Source organism: Rhea pennata, chromosome 8 (assembly GCF_028389875.1).
Source record: "Rhea pennata isolate bPtePen1 chromosome 8, bPtePen1.pri, whole genome shotgun sequence".
NCBI lineage: Eukaryota > Metazoa > Chordata > Aves > Rheiformes > Rheidae > Rhea > Rhea pennata.
The window spans coordinates 21,645,985-21,663,530 of NC_084670.1; the positions used below are offsets into that span (position 1 = coordinate 21,645,985).

The 17,546-nt window shown below is 38.7% G+C and overlaps 1 protein-coding gene across 1 annotated transcript in view; it reads left to right on the forward strand.

Annotated features, from left to right (window-relative positions):
- LOC134143530 (loricrin-like) overlaps positions 1 to 15,677 on the forward strand; it is a 43,045-nt gene extending 27,368 nt beyond the window's left edge. Inside the window, exons 43-60 of the mRNA XM_062581638.1 lie at positions 1,688 to 1,729; positions 3,592 to 3,630; positions 4,276 to 4,320; positions 5,346 to 5,384; positions 5,670 to 5,708; positions 8,093 to 8,131; positions 8,482 to 8,520; positions 8,971 to 9,009; positions 9,398 to 9,436; positions 9,786 to 9,821; positions 10,561 to 10,590; positions 11,096 to 11,131; positions 11,608 to 11,646; positions 12,715 to 12,750; positions 13,748 to 13,786; positions 14,363 to 14,401; positions 15,129 to 15,158; positions 15,555 to 15,677. Of these exons, the coding sequence (XP_062437622.1) occupies positions 1,688 to 1,729; positions 3,592 to 3,630; positions 4,276 to 4,320; positions 5,346 to 5,384; positions 5,670 to 5,708; positions 8,093 to 8,131; positions 8,482 to 8,520; positions 8,971 to 9,009; positions 9,398 to 9,436; positions 9,786 to 9,821; positions 10,561 to 10,590; positions 11,096 to 11,131; positions 11,608 to 11,646; positions 12,715 to 12,750; positions 13,748 to 13,786; positions 14,363 to 14,401; positions 15,129 to 15,158; positions 15,555 to 15,653 (744 nt within the window). The 3' untranslated portion in view covers positions 15,654 to 15,677. The remainder of the gene's footprint in view (positions 1 to 1,687; positions 1,730 to 3,591; positions 3,631 to 4,275; positions 4,321 to 5,345; positions 5,385 to 5,669; positions 5,709 to 8,092; positions 8,132 to 8,481; positions 8,521 to 8,970; positions 9,010 to 9,397; positions 9,437 to 9,785; positions 9,822 to 10,560; positions 10,591 to 11,095; positions 11,132 to 11,607; positions 11,647 to 12,714; positions 12,751 to 13,747; positions 13,787 to 14,362; positions 14,402 to 15,128; positions 15,159 to 15,554) is intronic.
- Positions 15,678 to 17,546: the final 1,869 nt, after the last annotated feature.

Below are 17,546 nucleotides of genomic sequence, written 5' to 3' on the forward strand. Positions count from 1 at the left end.
TTTGTCTGTTCATTATGTATTTCTCTTACTATATATTTAATTGGGAAATTAGCTGCAGACGTATTTATTTCTATATTATATTATTTTTTTATTTGAATGTATTGTTAATTTTATGCTCAGTGTTCCTTTGGTGGCATAAATATTGCTGGCAGGATAGAAGTTAATTCTCATGATGCCAAAATGAAGAATTCAATGCCCCCACAATTGGCAGCAACATATATTCACTGAATAGTGATTTTCAGTTGTCATATAATATTTGTATATCACAGAATCACAGAATGAGTAAGGTTGGAAAGGACCTCAGGAGATCATCTAGTCCAACCTTCCTGCTCAAGCAGGGTCACCTAGAGCATGGTAGACAGGGTTGCATCTAGGTGAGTTTTGAATATCTCCAGAGAAGGAGACTCCACAACCTCTCTGGGCAACCTGGTCCAGTGCTCCGTCACTCTCACAGTGAAGAAATTTCTCCTCATATTCAGGTGTAACTTCCTGTGGTTCAATTTCTGCCCGTTGCGTCTTGTCCTGTCACATGGGACAACTGAAAAGAGTTTAGCCCATCCTCTTGACATCTTCCCTTCAGATAGTTATATACACTGATAAGATTCCCCCCTCAGCCTTCTCTTCCCCAGGCTGAAGAGGCCCAGCTCTCACAGCCGTTCCTCACAGGGCAGGTGCTCCAGCCCTCTGACCATCTTCGTAGCCCTACACTGGACTCTCTCCAGTAGCTCCAAACTCTCTTGTACTGGAGAGCCCAGAACTGGACATAGTACTCGAGATGAGGCCTTGCCAGGGCTGAGTAGAGGGGCAGGATCACCTCCCCAGACCTGCTGGCAACACTCTTCCCAATGCACCCCAGGATACCATTGGCCTTCCTGGTCACAAGGGCACATTGCTGGCTCATGGTCAACTTGTCATCCACCAGCACTCCCAGGTCCTTCTCCGCAGAGCTGCTTTCCAGTAGGTCAGCCCCCAGCCTGTACTGGTGCATGGAGTTATTCCTCCCTAAGTGCAGGACTCTGTACTTCCTCTTACTGAACCTCATGAGGTTCCTCTCTGCCCAAGTATCTAGCCTGTCCAGGTCTCCAAGAAAAAGCTACAGAAAAGCAGTAATTTTTTCCTCTAGAACAGAGCTCTTTATGATTGCATTAAAGAGCAGAGTTAATTGAGGAAAAAAAACTACCACAAAGGGAAAGTGAAATAATAACAGTACAAAATTGCCGGTAATAAAAAGTTGCCTCAGAAACCAATCTTTACTAAATGGAAAAAGTCTGTCACAACCACTACTCATTTGTACTTTTATGAAAGTCCTTGTGAAATTATTTAGAGACTATGAAATAGCATAATAAATGCTTTCTAAAGCAATTAGAATTTGGGCCTTCAACCTGTAATATGTAAAGGAGATTCCGGAACTTTGAGTAGCGTTATTATTTTCTAGGCAATCAGGCATGAGTGGATGCAAAATGATTCTTTGTGATTTATAGTCTTCCAGGCCAAAAAAAGACTATTGGCCATCTTGGAAAGTTAAGTAAAGTTAAATAAGTGAGGTGTAAGGTAAGTTCAAATTGTGATATTTTTTCCTGAAAAATCCATAGAAGAGCTGTTCTAAGGTTTAATATATATTTCTTTTTAAGTTTATGATCAAAAGCAGAGGCTATTTTATTTTTTCTCTTACATTTTTTTTAAACAGGGTGGATCCCCTACCTTAACTAGAAGTGATTCCTCTGCAAATGTAAGTAGTATTCAGCAAATTTCAGGGTACTCTGTGTTTGTTTTGTCAATATGATGGCTACAGAGGTTAGAAAGAGTCAGTTTCTAATAGAAATCATACACTCATGAAAATAAGCTACTTTAATTACAATTAAAAATACACACAGGACATTTGTGCAGTTCACAGTTTCTCTTTCTATTTGAAATAGTATTCATTCAAAGAGAAGTCTTTGAATGAAGAATATTCTTCGACAAAATGCTGGTTTGTGCCAACAGTATATTTACCTTGATTGGTAATCTGTTCCATTGGCTTCCATGGGATTATGCCAAAGTATCACCTAAGAACATGCTATGTGTATATTGTTCTCAGATCATTCTCAGATCATTCACTTTTGACTATTTCATGTACCAGTAATTTCATGATGTTAGCCCTCTCCTATAGAAAAGAACTCTTTTGGCGGAGAGACCTCTGTGAAGACCACTTGTGTTCATCACATGGTAGAAAGTCATGCAGCGTATGTCACTAGAGCGCTGTATGTGTTATATTAAAGGAGAAAAAACACTTGGCCTTTTCTGTATCTTGCACTGAACTCTGTGGTTATCAAGCTGCTAGCTAGTATAAAACTGTCTTGGATACAGGTACATAAGTGTACCATACAAAAATTAATATTATGTGACAAATAGGTCCAGCCTTGTGCTCCCTTTAGCAATGATGAACATGTATGTATCTATAATCAGGAAAATATCCTTCCTCATCTATATTCTAGATCCTTCATATTATTGATAAAATGGTAGGATTTGTTTCATTTGGAACTTCTGATTGGGACTGGGGTGTGTTTTTACTGACTTTGGCCATCTTTGGGGCAGCAGTTCTGAATCAGGGATAATGTATAAAGAGGATCTTCTTGCAGGGAGTGAGAGCTTTGTACCAGGGAACATAGTGCCTATTGTCTACATCAATGAGTACTGATAAGAATAGATCTACAGAGTGAAACAGTCCATGCTGATGAACTGATGGCCACACTATGCATGTTTTGGGGGTGGAGGGTGTAGTTCTAATTTGGTCCCATGGATCAAAAGCACATTTGCTACTGGAACGTATTAAGTGTGCTCCTGGGGAGCATCTTCCAATTCAGTTTCATCTGAAGGGCCTCCAGTTCACTCGCTCTGAGATCACTCCATAATGCAAACCAAACTACAGTGAGTGGGGACAATCAGGAGATTTGTCTTTAAGGCATGCTCCTAATCTGTACTGTAATGCTACAGCAGATGCACCCAGTACCTCATCATGGGAAAATGGCTTTTGTGTACTGAATGTAGAGCTTAGTTCCTCCCCAACTACACGTTGCAGTCTACCTCAGGAAGTTGTCTTTTAATATCTTGTTTAAAGTACAGTTGAAACACCTTTGTGCACAGTAAAGGTTCTTTATGAGGGACCCACTTCTGATAGATGCTTAACATTGCACACTAAACACAAAAGAGTTTAATTCCTTAATGAGCTTAGCAAATCTTGTGGAAATTCAGCAGTACTCAAAATGTCAGAAGCAGTATAAAGAATGCATATTCAAAGATTTTTGCAGGTATGTCATTCTTCAGTGAGCTCACTGATTTTAAACTGAAAGAAGTAAGCTACCTGTCCTTCTGTCAGACCCTTTGAAGCGAAATAAGTGGTTCGTCCTTTTTTTGAAAGGGTTCTGCAAGCAGCCATGCTGGTGAACAGGTACAAATTAATTTTTAGGTGGATTAGCAAAATAGGGAAACATTTTGAGCACAGCATAAACCCAAGCAGAAGAATGAAAAATAAAAATGTATATAATACTGTCCTTCAAAACATTTTGATTTAATATACTTCTATTAGAGAAAAATAACCGATTTTTTTTCCAGGGTTCATCTTCATCTGGAGGCAGCCAGTACAATAGCCAAGTAAGCAGCCATTCAAAAGGGGAGCCAGCTTACCACTTTGGAAAATAATGGTCATCTACAAACTCAATTAAATACTATTGTTCTGATATGGGAACTTTGTTTAAAGAGCAAAAACTCAGTAAATTTTTCTTTGAGTTTGCTACATGCTAAAAATGGTATGCAATGGCTTTCTTAGCCACTAGATAGTTGCCTTTATTTTTTGTGACATTTATATAATGAAGCTTACCCTAGAAGTAAGTGTAGGAAACAATAAAAATGCAATGTTTTTGATTTCTAATTGCATTGCTTCTTTTAAGAAGAAAAACAATTCCAGTCTCCCCTATTTGAAGAGACCTCTTGTTGTATGAGGTTTCAATAAACTTGCCTGGTCTGGTTTCAGAGTCCGGTTTGGTAACCAACCCTTTCTTGCCAGCTTTGGCCCACTATGAACCTTTCCACATAAAGAAATGCCTTTCTCCAGAAATGAGCAGGGAACTTGAAAGAATCCTGCTCATCCTACAGCCTACGTCTTAAGCTTTCCCAGTAAGGAAGGGTCAGAAAATTAGAAGTCATACAAACAAAGCAGGATTTTTCTCTGTCTTCTATCCTTGCTTAAAAGGGAAACAGAAACGTTTAATGAAATAACTGGGTTCTAATATTTTATAGGATTCCCCCTCACCCTCGCCGTCTGGCAGCCAGCATAGTGGAGCGGTAAGCAGTCTTTCTTCACATGGGGAATCCTTCTCTGGGTCTCTGTCCAAGTGCTAGTTAGGACTAGCAGCTGCTAGCGACCTGAATTACATCGTTTCCAGCTGGTGTGGCAGATTCCAGTGTGGGATAGAAAGAGCTCAAGCTAAGGCACAGAAGGAAAGAGGGTACGGTTAAAGTGTTTCAGGACTATCTTTAAGTCCCAACTGACGCTGCAGTGTGCTCTTGAATGTCAAACTCACAATTACAAAGCATAGTGATAGGGAAGATGTGTGGGCCATGCTCAAGCATCATCATTAACAGCACCACATGGTGATTCACCAGAAATAGAGGATGTGTGTCATTAAAAAAGGGTGGGGAAGGAAAAAAAAAGAAAAAATATAAAACACAGAAAACAAATTGTGACAAGGTAAAAAGAATTGTTTCATGGTTGTACATTTTGAAACCATACTGTATGGCTTGATGAAAAAGAAATTTAGTTTAAGGTAAATGCTGCCTTGTTTATTCCACATCATTTTCAGGAGGAAATGACACTGATGGAGAGATAAAGAACCTTTAACCAATGCATATGTGGTTTTCTCCAAAAGAAATCAAATGAGCACTCATCTGGTAGGCATAGGGGCATGTGCTACTTTGTGCAAAACATTATTTGTTGTTCTTAATCTCTGAGAGAAAGTTGAGGAATGCGAACAGGCAAGGAAGAGAATTCAACCTCTATCCTGGCCTTTCCAAAGAGATAGTTGTTTCCTTACTGTATCTGTAGAGTAAAGGGGAAAAAAGGCCTTCTTGAGTACTGTGTCATCTTTACTATAGCTATCAATGGAAACAAGCACTCTTAAAATACAAGAGAAAGTTTCAGTATGGACTGGCAGATCAGGTATTTCTCCACATTATCTGATAAGGTCTGAACTCTAGTTTTTAACCTGTATTCACTCTTATTTTACTCTTTCCCCTATTGCTAGGAGACTCATGTTTTGATTTAGGGAGATCCTATGGCAGATAATTCAGTTCTTTGATGTCTTTTGCAGGGTTCCTATTCCTCTGGAGCTAGACAGTATGGAGAACGTGTAAGCTTTTACTTAAATATTTTTATATGATATGCTCATTTAATCAGTATTTGACTGTTATCAAGTAAAGGATAGCTGCCTCAGTTTAATATTTCAAGAATCATTATATTGATCTATTCTCTGTTGTACCATTGTGAATTCAAGGAAGACAAAAATACAAAGTTATTCTGCAAACTTTACAAACAAAACAGTAAAATAGCAAAAGACAGATGTCTTTGCCTCTCATACCTATGAATTAAGGATACATCATAAAACAGAAATATCTGATTTTCAATATCTTTCCAGGTATCATCATCCTATGGAGGCAGCAGTTACAGTGGACAAGTAAGAATTAATAGTCCCTGCTTTTCTAATTTTGCCTTATGCGTATCTTGTATCTTACTCATTGTCTACCCAGCTGTCTACCTTAATATTATTTATCTTAAGCTAAAATCTTCTCAGTAGATCTTTCTCTATGGCATTATGTTACTACCATGTTTAAACAGTCTTCATCTGAACTTAACACTGAGAAGAAACACAGTATGAAATATATAGTTGTATTTAAGAAGTCAATCAAAAGGGGCAGGAAACCTGCATGGACGAGCAAGGAGCTCCTGGCAAAACTCAAACAGAAGTAAAAATTACACAGAATATACAAAAAGCGAGAGGCCACTTGGAAGGAATATAGGAATGCTGTCAGAGTATGCAGGGATGTGACAAGGAAGGCTGAGGCCCATTTGGAATTAAATCTGGCAAAGGACGTCAAGGACAATAAGTACATCAGTAGCAAAAGGAAGACTATGGAAAATGTGGGCTTGCTGCTGAATGGGGTGGGTGTCCTGGTGATGAAAGATACAGAGAAGGCACAGTTATGGAATGCTGCCTTTGCTTCAGTCTTTACTGCTAAGGCCAGCCCTCAGGAATTCCAGACCCTGGAGATGAGAGAAAATTTGGAGAAAGGAAGACTTTTCTTTAGTTTAAGATGATTGGGTTAAAAATTATTTAGGCAAATTTGGGACCCACAAATCCATGCACCCCAATGTGATGCACCCACAAGTGCTGAGGGAGCTGGCATATGTTATTGCTAGGCCACTCTCCATCATCTTTGAAAGCTCATGGAGAACAGGAGAAGTGCCTGAGGACTGGAAGAAAGGCAGTGTGAATCCAATCTTCAAAAGGGGCAAGAAAAAGGACCCAGGAAACTACAGGCCAGTCAGCCTCACCTCCATCCCTAGAAAGGTGATGGAACAGCTCATCCTAGATGTCATCTCTAAGCATGTGGAGGAAAAGAAGGTGATCAGGCATACTCAGCATGCATTCACAAGGGGAAATCACGCTTAACCAATCCGATAGCCTTCTATGATGGAATAACTGGCTGGGTAGATGAGGGAAGAGCAGTGGATGTTGTGTACCTTGACTTCAGCAAGGCTTTCGACACTGTCTCCCATGACAGCCTCCTAGGTAAGGTAAGGAAGTGCAGGCTAGATGAATGGACAGTGAGGTGGATTGAGAACTGGCTGAAAGGCAGAGCTCAGAGGGTCATCATCAATGGTGTGGAGTCCAGTTGGAGGCCTGTAGCTACTGGAGTTCTCCAAGGCTCAGTCCTGGGGCCAGTCCTGTACAACTTACTCATCAATGACCTGGATGAGGGGACAGAGTGCCTCCTCAGCAAGTTTGCTGATGATACCAAGCTGGTAGGAGTGGCTGACACACCAGAGGGCTGTGCTGCCATACAGAGAGACCTGGACAGGCTGGAGAGCTGGATGGAGAGGAACCTCCTGAGGTTCAACAAGGGCAAGTGCAGAGTCCTGCACTTAGGAAGGAATAATGCCATGAACCAGTACAGGCTGCAGGCTGACTGTCTGGAAAGCAACTCTGCGGAGAAGGACCTGGGAGTGCTGGTGGATGACAAGTTGACCATGAGCCAGCAATGTGCCCTTGTGACCAGGAAGGCCAGTGGTATCCTGGGGTGCATTAGAAAGAGTGTTGCCAGTAGGTCCGGGGAGGTGATCCTGCCCCTCTACTCAGCCCTGGCAAGGCCTCATCTCAAGTACTGTGTCCAGTTCTGGGCTCCCCAGTACAAGAGAGTCGTGGAGAGTCCAGTGTAGGGCTACAAAGATGATTAGGGAGCTGGAGCATCTGCCCTATGAGGTACGGCTGCAAGAGCTGGGCCTGTTTAGCCTGGAGAAGAGAAGACTGAGAGGGGATCTTATCAGTGTCTACAAGTACCTTAAGGGAAGGTGTCCAGAGGATGGGGTCAGACTCTCTTCAGTTGCCCCATGTGACAGGACAAGGGGCAATGGACACAAACTGAAAATCAGGAAGTTTCACCTGAATATGTGGAAAAACTGCTTTACTGTGACAGTGAGAGCGCTCTGGACCAGGTTGCCCAGAGAGGTTGTGGAGTCTCCTTCTCTGGAGATCTTCAAGGCCTGCCTGGACGAAATTCTGTCTAACATGCTCTAGGTGACCCTGCTTGAACAAGGGAGGTGGACTAGATGATCTCCAGAGGTCCCCTGCAACCTCAACCATTCCATGATTCTGTCTCAGTTGGCTGCTGGTGTTTGCAGGACTAAGTCATAAATGTGCTTGAGTGTGAATACAGTTCTGTGGAGTAAGATGTCATATCTTTCTGAAATAAATTAATATGTCTTCATCACATTGGCCAACATTTTTATAAGCTCATGAAATAACTGTAAAGATTTTATTTACTTTTTGTTGTTGTTCAGGGGTCATCCTCTTCAGGAGGAAGCCAGCATGGTGGGCAGGTGAGAATTCTTCTCTTGTAGTGTTTATGATTTCATTCAAGATAATTAATAGTTCTCTATATAAAAGAGCATTTTAAGTAGACTGATTTTACATGTTTTATTTTATTTGCTACAAGATATATAGTAAAGATAAATTTATGTGATATAAAACCACAGGAGAATTTTTAGGAAATGTAATTTCTGGTCCATCATGTTAAATGCAAATAAGACTTGCATGCCTTTTTGTGCAGTCTGGTTCTGCTCACTCATAGTTATGCACTGAAAGAAATTAGATACCTCTCCTTCAAATGGACCATTGTTTAAGAAGTCTCATGAAATGGATATAGAGGATATTTATTCTTTTTCTTCAGGGTTCACATTTCTCAGGAGGCAGCCAGTATGGTGGACAGGTGAGAATCTCTTGCTGTGTAATCTTTAGCCAACACACACTTTCTACACGAAAACTTGGTACTTTTATATTAACTGCAAAAACTAATATTTTAAATAAACTCTAATGTAGTTTTAGGTATATTATGGTCTAAAGGTATATGATTTGAAGCAGTGCAGAATTATTAATGGCCAGCACTACTTTTGTATCACAGTAAATACAGTTCTGGCTTTTTTTCCCCTCTCTCTAGCCTGCTAATTCTGGGCCCATTTTCCTTTCTGTTACTGTCATGGTCTCTTAACTCTCACAGTAAGGAGTGGCTAGAGGCTGATCACATTCCTCTTCTGCCCTCTTCTTTTGTTCGTATGAACAAAAAGGAAAAACGTCTTTCTTTCAAAAAAAAAAAAAAAAAAAAAAAAAAAACACTTAAAGACAACTATTGGTGGAGAATTAATTGATATCTTTGTTTCAGGGTCCATACTTCTCAGGTGGCAGCCATTATGGAGGACCGGTGAGAATTGTTTTTTCATTTATGGGCTTTACTTTTGCGGTTCACTCTTCTCTTTTTCCATTTTGTGCTAAGGTACTTAATGAAGGGGTGGCTTAAAGTCAGAATAGATGAATGTAAGACCCTCTGCTGTGTCAGAGCACCGGCAAAAGTAAAACATGAGGCTGCTATGAGCACCAAATCTGATGCAGCTACACTCTGTTCACACCTGCCTGAAGCTGCCTGGGATTTAAATTTTACTATTCTATTTAAATAGTAGCCACTTTAAAGGCCACTACATTTTAAAATGATCACAAATTAAGTGTTCACATTCCTGTGGCACTTAAATCCATGTAAGACAAAGAAAAGATTTTTCCCTGCAACAAAAATAAATGTTTTCTCATTTGTTTAGGGTATGACTTCTTCAGGAAGCAACCAGTATAGTGGACAGGTAAAAATCTCTCCCTTCATAGTATATGTGGTTTGGGTACACAGTATTTAAGGAAACTGACTCTTCTGTACTTTTTGAAAAAAGGAACATTCTAAGAAAGAAATAGTTTTAAGCAAGTGTGTGAAGATTGCTAAATATGCATCGGTCTGGTATGTCAGATCATAATTTGAGTGGTACAGGGGGCTTATATGACTGCATTGGAAATGCTTCCTTAAACTGGCCCTGGATCCAAGAAGCACATTTTTGAGGTTCTGTTAAACAGAAGCAAGTTGAAAGACTAAGCACAGTAGAGAAGAAGGGAGAATGTTACTCAGTAACACAGAAATAAATAGTGTCTAATTTTTTACAGGGCTTTTCTTCAGGAGGCAGCCAATCTGGTGGACAGGTATGCTTTTCTTTTTCCACAGCATTCAGTTATTGCAAACATCAGTCACTCTCAATTTACCTTGAATGTTTTTCCTTCACCACTGTCCTTCTCACCCAAAGTCTCAGCAGCCCGTTATTTTCTTTTCCGTGTCATTCAGAGATCCCTGAGGCCACAGCAGCCATCTGTCTGGATGGCAGTTGTATTTGAGCTTCTATAGCCGCCATGGTGCTAAATACTTTGCCCCTTACCCGTTCCATGCAGATTGAATGTGAAAAGTGAGGCACCAAATGATGAGCTGCTGGCCACCTCTCAGTTGATTGCCTCAGAGTGGAAATCGCCTGATAATCATCCACTGGAAGTCATCTTTACTGTTTTCCATAACATCTGCAGCATGAAAGAATAGTGCATATAGTCCACATGCTCTGGCTCCTTTAAGAAAAAAAATTATTTGTTCTGTAGTACTATTCAGAACTTCTTACACTGTTTTGGTGTGTAGGGCTTTTACCATAAGTTTAAGTGAGAAATCAGAAGATGATATTTAAATATTAGATCAGTAACTGCACACCTATACTGGAAGAAAGGTGAACGGAGAAAGAAAGGGTCAACCAACCTCTAGATGGAGGTTGATGAGGCTATAAGCAAGATTTTATGGTGTGTGTTCTTGCAGTATCAAGATTTGAGTTTGATTTGCTAATCCAAATGCCTCTTCTAGTCATATACACTCTCTAGAAAGTAAGTTTGGTTTTGTGTTATGCAGGATGGATGTCTGTGTCCTGATGGAAGTTTAGTAAGTATTCTTTGCCTACTGTATATTTTTCATAGTATGTGTAATTAGAAAACTCACAAGCAACTACATTCCTTGAATTAATTCTTTCTGTGTAGTTATATACGTAATAAAAGTTGTTTCACATAGTGCTGAAATGGGAAATTTTGAACCTAACCTAATTTACTTTTGAAGAGGGTTCTGTTAACTGTTGTCTCAGTATAGCCATAATTGCTTAGCTGACCTCTCAGATTATGAAATCAAGCAGTATACTACTGGGCATCATAAGTGCTGTAAACAACATATAAATTATTAGCTGACTTATCTTTACAAGCAAACAATCTGAAAGAATAAGGACTAATAGAAACTAAATCCTTTACTTGTTTAATCCACCAAATACGAAAGTATATTGGTAATCAGTGCAAATGACTTGATCAATGCAGTAGGTCAAGATGTTCTCTTATGTTTGTCCTCTACATAGGATTGAATTTTATAAAAAGTAACTATTCCTATTTCTTGTTTAATACAGGGCTCTTCTGGAGGAGGCAGCTACCATGGTGGACAGGTAAGCAGCATTTCTTCAACATTTACACAAATTAGTTTCTCCAGTGTGAACTTGGCTCAGTTGCCATATTCAGACAGAAGCCAGTAAGTATTGAGTTTAGTTTAGTCAAAGGGATAGTTACAGTTGATCTGTAGACTAAATTAGTTTTTTATTGAATCAGTCTCTTCACACTTCAGTTATATATTTTTATAAAGTATCTGTTGAATTCACTAGAGACAAGATTTTACTTTGTAGTTTTGTAAGTCTACTTAACTGGAAATAACATGTAAGAAAAGTTCACAGGATTGATCTCATTGCATAAACTGCTATGGTCTCCTAATAAGTAGCCATTTTCCTTTGCATTAATAACTGTGTTAGAGTCTTCCAGTTAACTGATATCATGAATGTTGTTTAAATTAGGTACAGGGTTTTTTGGTGCTATTTGGTACTTAAAAAAATGATACACAAAAGTTGTGTATTTCAAATTCTTTTTACAGGGTTCATCTTATTCTGGAGGCAGTCAGTATGCTGGACAGGTAAGCAACTCTTCTTCATTTTTAAGCTGTTCTTCCTGTATGCAATTATTAAATGAGAAATATAATACAGTGGGTTTTCAAAAAATCATTTTACTCTCAATAAACATTGAGAGTAATAAACAAGCAAATAGTCAATATTTCTGAGTAACTGAAATGGAACAGCATCAACAAACTTCATTTAAAGGAACTACATGGATCACAATTTCAGTTGTTTTACTTTAGAAGGCCTTTTAACTCAAGTGATGATAATTCAGTCAGCCATTTCTGTGTTTCAGCTTTACACTGTTACAGCATTAGTTCAAAACCTCTTTTCTGTGTCATCTTTCAACTATATTGAAATTATTCCATTAATAGAAAGGCATGTTTGTGTTACTTTAGATTAAATTTCCAAATGATTTGGTGCAAAACAATTCAATGGATATTGTTTTGAAAATGAAAATTTTGGAGTTTTACTCGCAGTAATACTTCTTTTCTCATCTTCAGCTGCAAACCAATCTCTTACTGTAACCAACTCCTTATGTCTGCTTTCTAAGAACATCTTCCATGTTAGATGTAGTGGTTCATCACAAGCTTATTAGTCCGGAAAGCTAAAAGATTTAATGGATAGCTATTTAATAAGGAGGAGGAACATATTTTTCATTAGTATTACTCTTCTGAATGTCTCACTCTGCTATACCGAAAAAACAATTCAATTTCTTTTTACTTCATAGGCAAGCATTTGAGATGCAGTATGACTCTATTAAGCAGAGCATTTCTTATATCATGGAAAAGGGAAGGATCTAAGTAACTCAGGTTTTATATGCTTCAAAACAAATCACATTCTTCCCAAAAGAATATTTGAATTAATGAGGAAAAAAAATACACAATACTCTCTAAAAGCATGTTTCACCTAGCAGAAAATAGCAAATAAAATAGAGATTTTGTTTCTGTCTCACACCCAAAACTAAAGACGACACTTTGTATACATACATTTATGTCAGAGAATGGACTTAGCAGGTGCTTTGTGACTGTTGGACAAATAAAAATGTCTTACATTTAAGTAATAGGTGTTTGATTTTCTTCTTACAGGGCTCATCTTCTGGAGGCCGACCACATGGTAAACCAGTAAGTAAAAACTTTTTGTACTGAACTTTATTTTTTTTTCATGTGTGCTTGAAGAAAAACTATATCCAGTTAGTACAGACCAGACATTTTTCTATGAATCATTTTACTTAGGGTAACTATATGAGAGTGCTAGATGATTTACAGATATGAACACAATATTTATTCTCACTCAACTGCATAGTTTTGAGCCAGCATTTTACTTGGTAACTGAACTTCTCATCATTCTCTGATCAGTTTTAGTAATCATGGAAGAGAATATAGGATCTTGATTTCTTTTTGAGAGACTTCTGAAGAGTTACGTCTGTTTTAATCTACAGTAATCATACATGGTATTCAGGGTTCACTTTTCAATTATTTTAAATGCATCTCATCCAGCTGTTGATTAAAGAATTGGTAAAAAAAAATTGTTACATTGTCATATATTTGAATCATAAAAGTGAGACTTCGTTTAATATATTTGATGGCATTCTTAAAGAATCCACTTGCGAAGATTTCCTATTAGCAATACCATTCAAATAAGAGCAGATTTGCCAAAAAAAATGAACAAGACTCTTGCAGAATATTTAATTTTTCAGCATCCACTTTTATTTTCAGATAATTCTTATTAAAGTTTTCTTGAAGTAGGGCTGCAGAGTAAAAGGCTATTGTAACATTTACCTTTTTTTCAGAGCTAGCTGTAGATCAGTTCCAAGCAAATTAATGTTTAACCGGACCTTGTTATGTTTTTCTTTCTATATATTAAACACATTATTACTACAAATCTTTTTCTTGAGCACTTTAATTAAATTTTCCTTGACTAATATACATCATTCAAAAGAACACCTCTAACAAATATGTTAAATAGTCTTATTTTCAGGTAAGTTTTTCTGTGAGATTTTGAGATGATGGAACACAAAATAGTGTTCATGTTCCTGTGGTCCTTTATTCCAGACAGCAAGAATATACTTAAGTACAAACATGCTTAGAGTCAAAGAAAGATATAAATCTTTTTTTTCAGGGTTCATCTTCCTCAGGAGGCAGACATCAAGGAAAGCCAGTAAGGGTATTCCTCAAAATATTTTCCTTTCAGTACTCCACAACCACGTAGGAAACGTGGATATTGGTATTTAAAATAGGTAACAATAATGAGGGCAAGATTTTAAATTATTTTACAATGATATATGTCTCAGAAAAATGGCCAATAAATTAAAATTGAATATTGTCTTCAAGCCTCAACATGAGGATGAGGTGGTGTTCATTCCTCCTAATAACAAAGTTTTGACATACCCTGTTACTTGGTCAGTGCTATTCATTCTATTAGTAATGATGTATTTAAATATTAGGATAAATAATCAGAAGCTGTTTCAGTTTCAATTTTTTAGTTCAGTTAGAATGATATGCTGCTTTGAAAATCCTCTAATGCTGTTAATGGAATAAAGAGGACACAGCTGTGCTTATTTGAGACCATTCACTTAAACAGGGGGGGGAAAAGTACAGGAAAAAAAGTCAAAATTAAAGTCAGAATCAGAACTACCAGTATTCAGGGCATGTTCAAGAGTACTGTGTGCTCGTCAAATGTTATTCATTAGGCTTCTCTTACAACAAAAATAAATGATTTTTAATTATTTTATAGGGCTCTTTTACTTCAGGGAACACTTATTCTGGTAAACAGGTAAGAACGCTTTCATCACCGCATTGTTGTCTGTCTTGGTAAACAAGGAACTTGGGTGGTCAACACAGCAATTTGTGGGTGATTATGTCTGAAGAGCCCATTATGTGTTAATTCCTTTAGTATTGGAGCATATTTAAAGAAACAGCTGTGGAACATCTGGCCTCAGCCTGGGGAAGCAGTTTCAGTATTGGCTCCCCCTATTACATAAAGAAAATCCCTTATTTTAAGCTTGAATCCTTCTTACTTAATATTCCAGTTACTGGTCATGTTACATTTTGCTGTCCTCTATTTTCAAATTCCTATTTCCTGTGTAGATTTTTGTAGGCTCTGCTCAGTTAATTCCTCACCTTCTTTTTGATAAGACAGATTCTTGCATCTTTCGCTAGCAGGTGTCTTTATCCTTTTTTGCATTGTTTTTCTTTCAGTACTCCTCAATTTTTAACATCTTCTTTCAACTATAGGTATGAAAGATGTACGGAATATGGTAATGGAATGAAAGAAGAAAATAGACCTTTGCACTTTCATCAATTTTAGCCAAATTTTTCAGATGTAAGATGGAATAAGCAGTGTAAAACTGCTTACTTTGTCTATGCAAAGCTGTTAGCTTAAAAACTTAAAACCATTCTGTTGGTTAGGCTATTAAAACTTGATTGATCACAGACAAAACTATGTGTTCAAAACCATTGTGTGTGAACATTTCTAGATTTGTTTGTTTGTTTGTTTGCAGAATTCGTCTTCCTCAGGGGGCAGCCAAGTGGTAAGTACCTCTCCTGTTGTTTCTACTGCTTTCTTCGTACACAGATTGTAGAAAACTAAAAGTATTGTTTATGCAGTGAGGTATCTGAATAAATTCCTGTATCTGAATAAATATTTGAGAATACAAGTACAACATAATAAACAGGAATATTTTCAACAAAAATGAGGAAAAGTAGAACCACATATGTGCTTTATAGTTTTGATTCTGCCCGTCATTTGAAAACTGAACACCTTTTGGTTATGCGTGCTTAAGGTGTGGCCAATGGTCTTTTAACAAAGTATCAACATAATAAACAAGTCTAATAAGAGATTTCTCTGAAACTATCTATGCTCGATTAATAGTAATGAATGGAGTTATTTTTAAGTGGGTTTATCAGATTGTTCTTTGTTTTTATAGAGCTCTGCTGGGAAACACTCCAGTCCTGGACTCCTGCTGCTATTGAGTGTTTTGAGTGCCTTTGCTGCCTCTGCTGCTATATCAAAGTGGTCTATATGAACTTCTGAAGATGTGTTTGGCATCCTAGACATGGATTATACTCTGTAATTTTAGATTAATTACTTGATGTAAGAAAAAAAAACTTAAATTGGCATATGTTATCTGGCTGTTACATTGTATGTCTGGTTAATATGCCATGCCTCTGATTAGTTTACCTTTAGTTTTAGTAATTAGTAGGTGTCATTAGTTTTATCAGTGTTTTAAACATCATTTTAACAGAGCATATTGTGCCCTACCGATATGACTTTTTTTTTTATTTCCAACTAGGAATATGATGAATACCTAACTGAAATTTGATTTGTTGCTTAGAAAATATTTGGTTACTAACTAAAAAGGAGGATTAGGAGGATCAAACAAATTTCTGTATATGCAAACTGAGCACTGCCACTGGTCATTGTCACACAAAATGAAGCAAATTATAATTTTCCATAAGCAGCCCTCCACGAGACAGAAGAAGAGAGGCTAAGATTAAGTATTAGACTGCTGATTGTCTGTTGTAGTTAAATTCAAGCTCAGAGGTTGCAAAGCAGAACAAGTATTTCACGGCTCCGAAACTTTGGCGGGGGGGGGGGTTAAACTTCATCCATCAGAGAAGTCAAACAGCCTAGAGCAAAGAAATAAACTCTATTCAAACCAACTGCAAATGACTAGAGTTCTGTAGAGCAGCACAGAAGGCAGTGTAATCCAGATAAGGTTGATAGCCTATAAAGTGCTGGAAAATGACATTTTTTGGGGGAATGAATGGAAGTTTAATTAAGTTCATAAAACTGATAGAATCCTGGGATTGGCCCACTTTCTAAAGTATTTTGTCTAACCTGTGATACCTGATGTATTTGCAAGTTTAATCTCAAAAACGTTGCTGAAATCTACCCAGCAGTACGGTAAATAAGGTCACAGAAAATCACAGCCAATCTTTGGGTTCAAAAACAGCTCCATGTTTTGCAGCAAATTCTTTTGGAACTGGTCAAGTGCTCTTCTCTTTACGTAGTGACCAGTACACTGGCATGTAGTTAGTAGTACATTGTATAAATGATAATACATGTTATATAGTATTACCCCTAATACAACTACTGTAACAGTTTTAACTGCATGGTAGGCTAGTGTTTGATGTTAACAAAGTGCACTCATCAAAAACATACTTCTAATTAATATTCTATTGAATGTGCGCCTAGTATTAAAATTATATTTGTTACTAATATGCTTATTTGTCTCTAGACATTTACAGCTATAGTTAGCGTAATTTGAATGGAAATAGATTTCACTACTACTTTCAGCGGGGCCAGGATTTCACCCATTTGTCTTGTACTCCACAGTTGCATCACCAACAAATAGTAAATCCACCTAAATACCTCAAGCCTTAATTCAGGCATCATAGGAGTTCTGCCCAAATAAAATCTTAAAAAGCTGGGGGGCGGTTTGCTCGGTAGGCAAGCAGGCCACGGGAGCTCGCGAAGGTTCTGTGCCTGGGCTGGAATTCGCGCCGCGCTTCTTCAATAAACGCATCGCGGATTTCATACAAAACACTGCTGTGTCACTCGCTGCAGAAATACCCACGCAACGTGAGGAGGGTTAGTGAAAGGAGGAATGATTTTTCCAGAGGGAAGAAGTGGCGGGCAGGGGCGGCCAGCGCGGCGCCCCCGCGCGCCCCAACGGCCCTAACGGCCGCGGGGGCGGCCCCGCGGGAGCGCCAGCGCCGCACGCAGGCGAAGGCGCCGGAGCGAGCAGCTCCGTACGTGAAACGGGGATTCGGGGCCCCTCCCGCCCCGCCGGCCGCAAGGTTCGCCCCGCAGGGCGCGGCCCCGGGGCGCTGCCGCCCGCGCCTGCCCGCGCGCCGCGGCGCCGGGAACGGAGCGGGCGGGGCCGCGGCTGCAGCCGGAGCGTTTGCGGGACGGG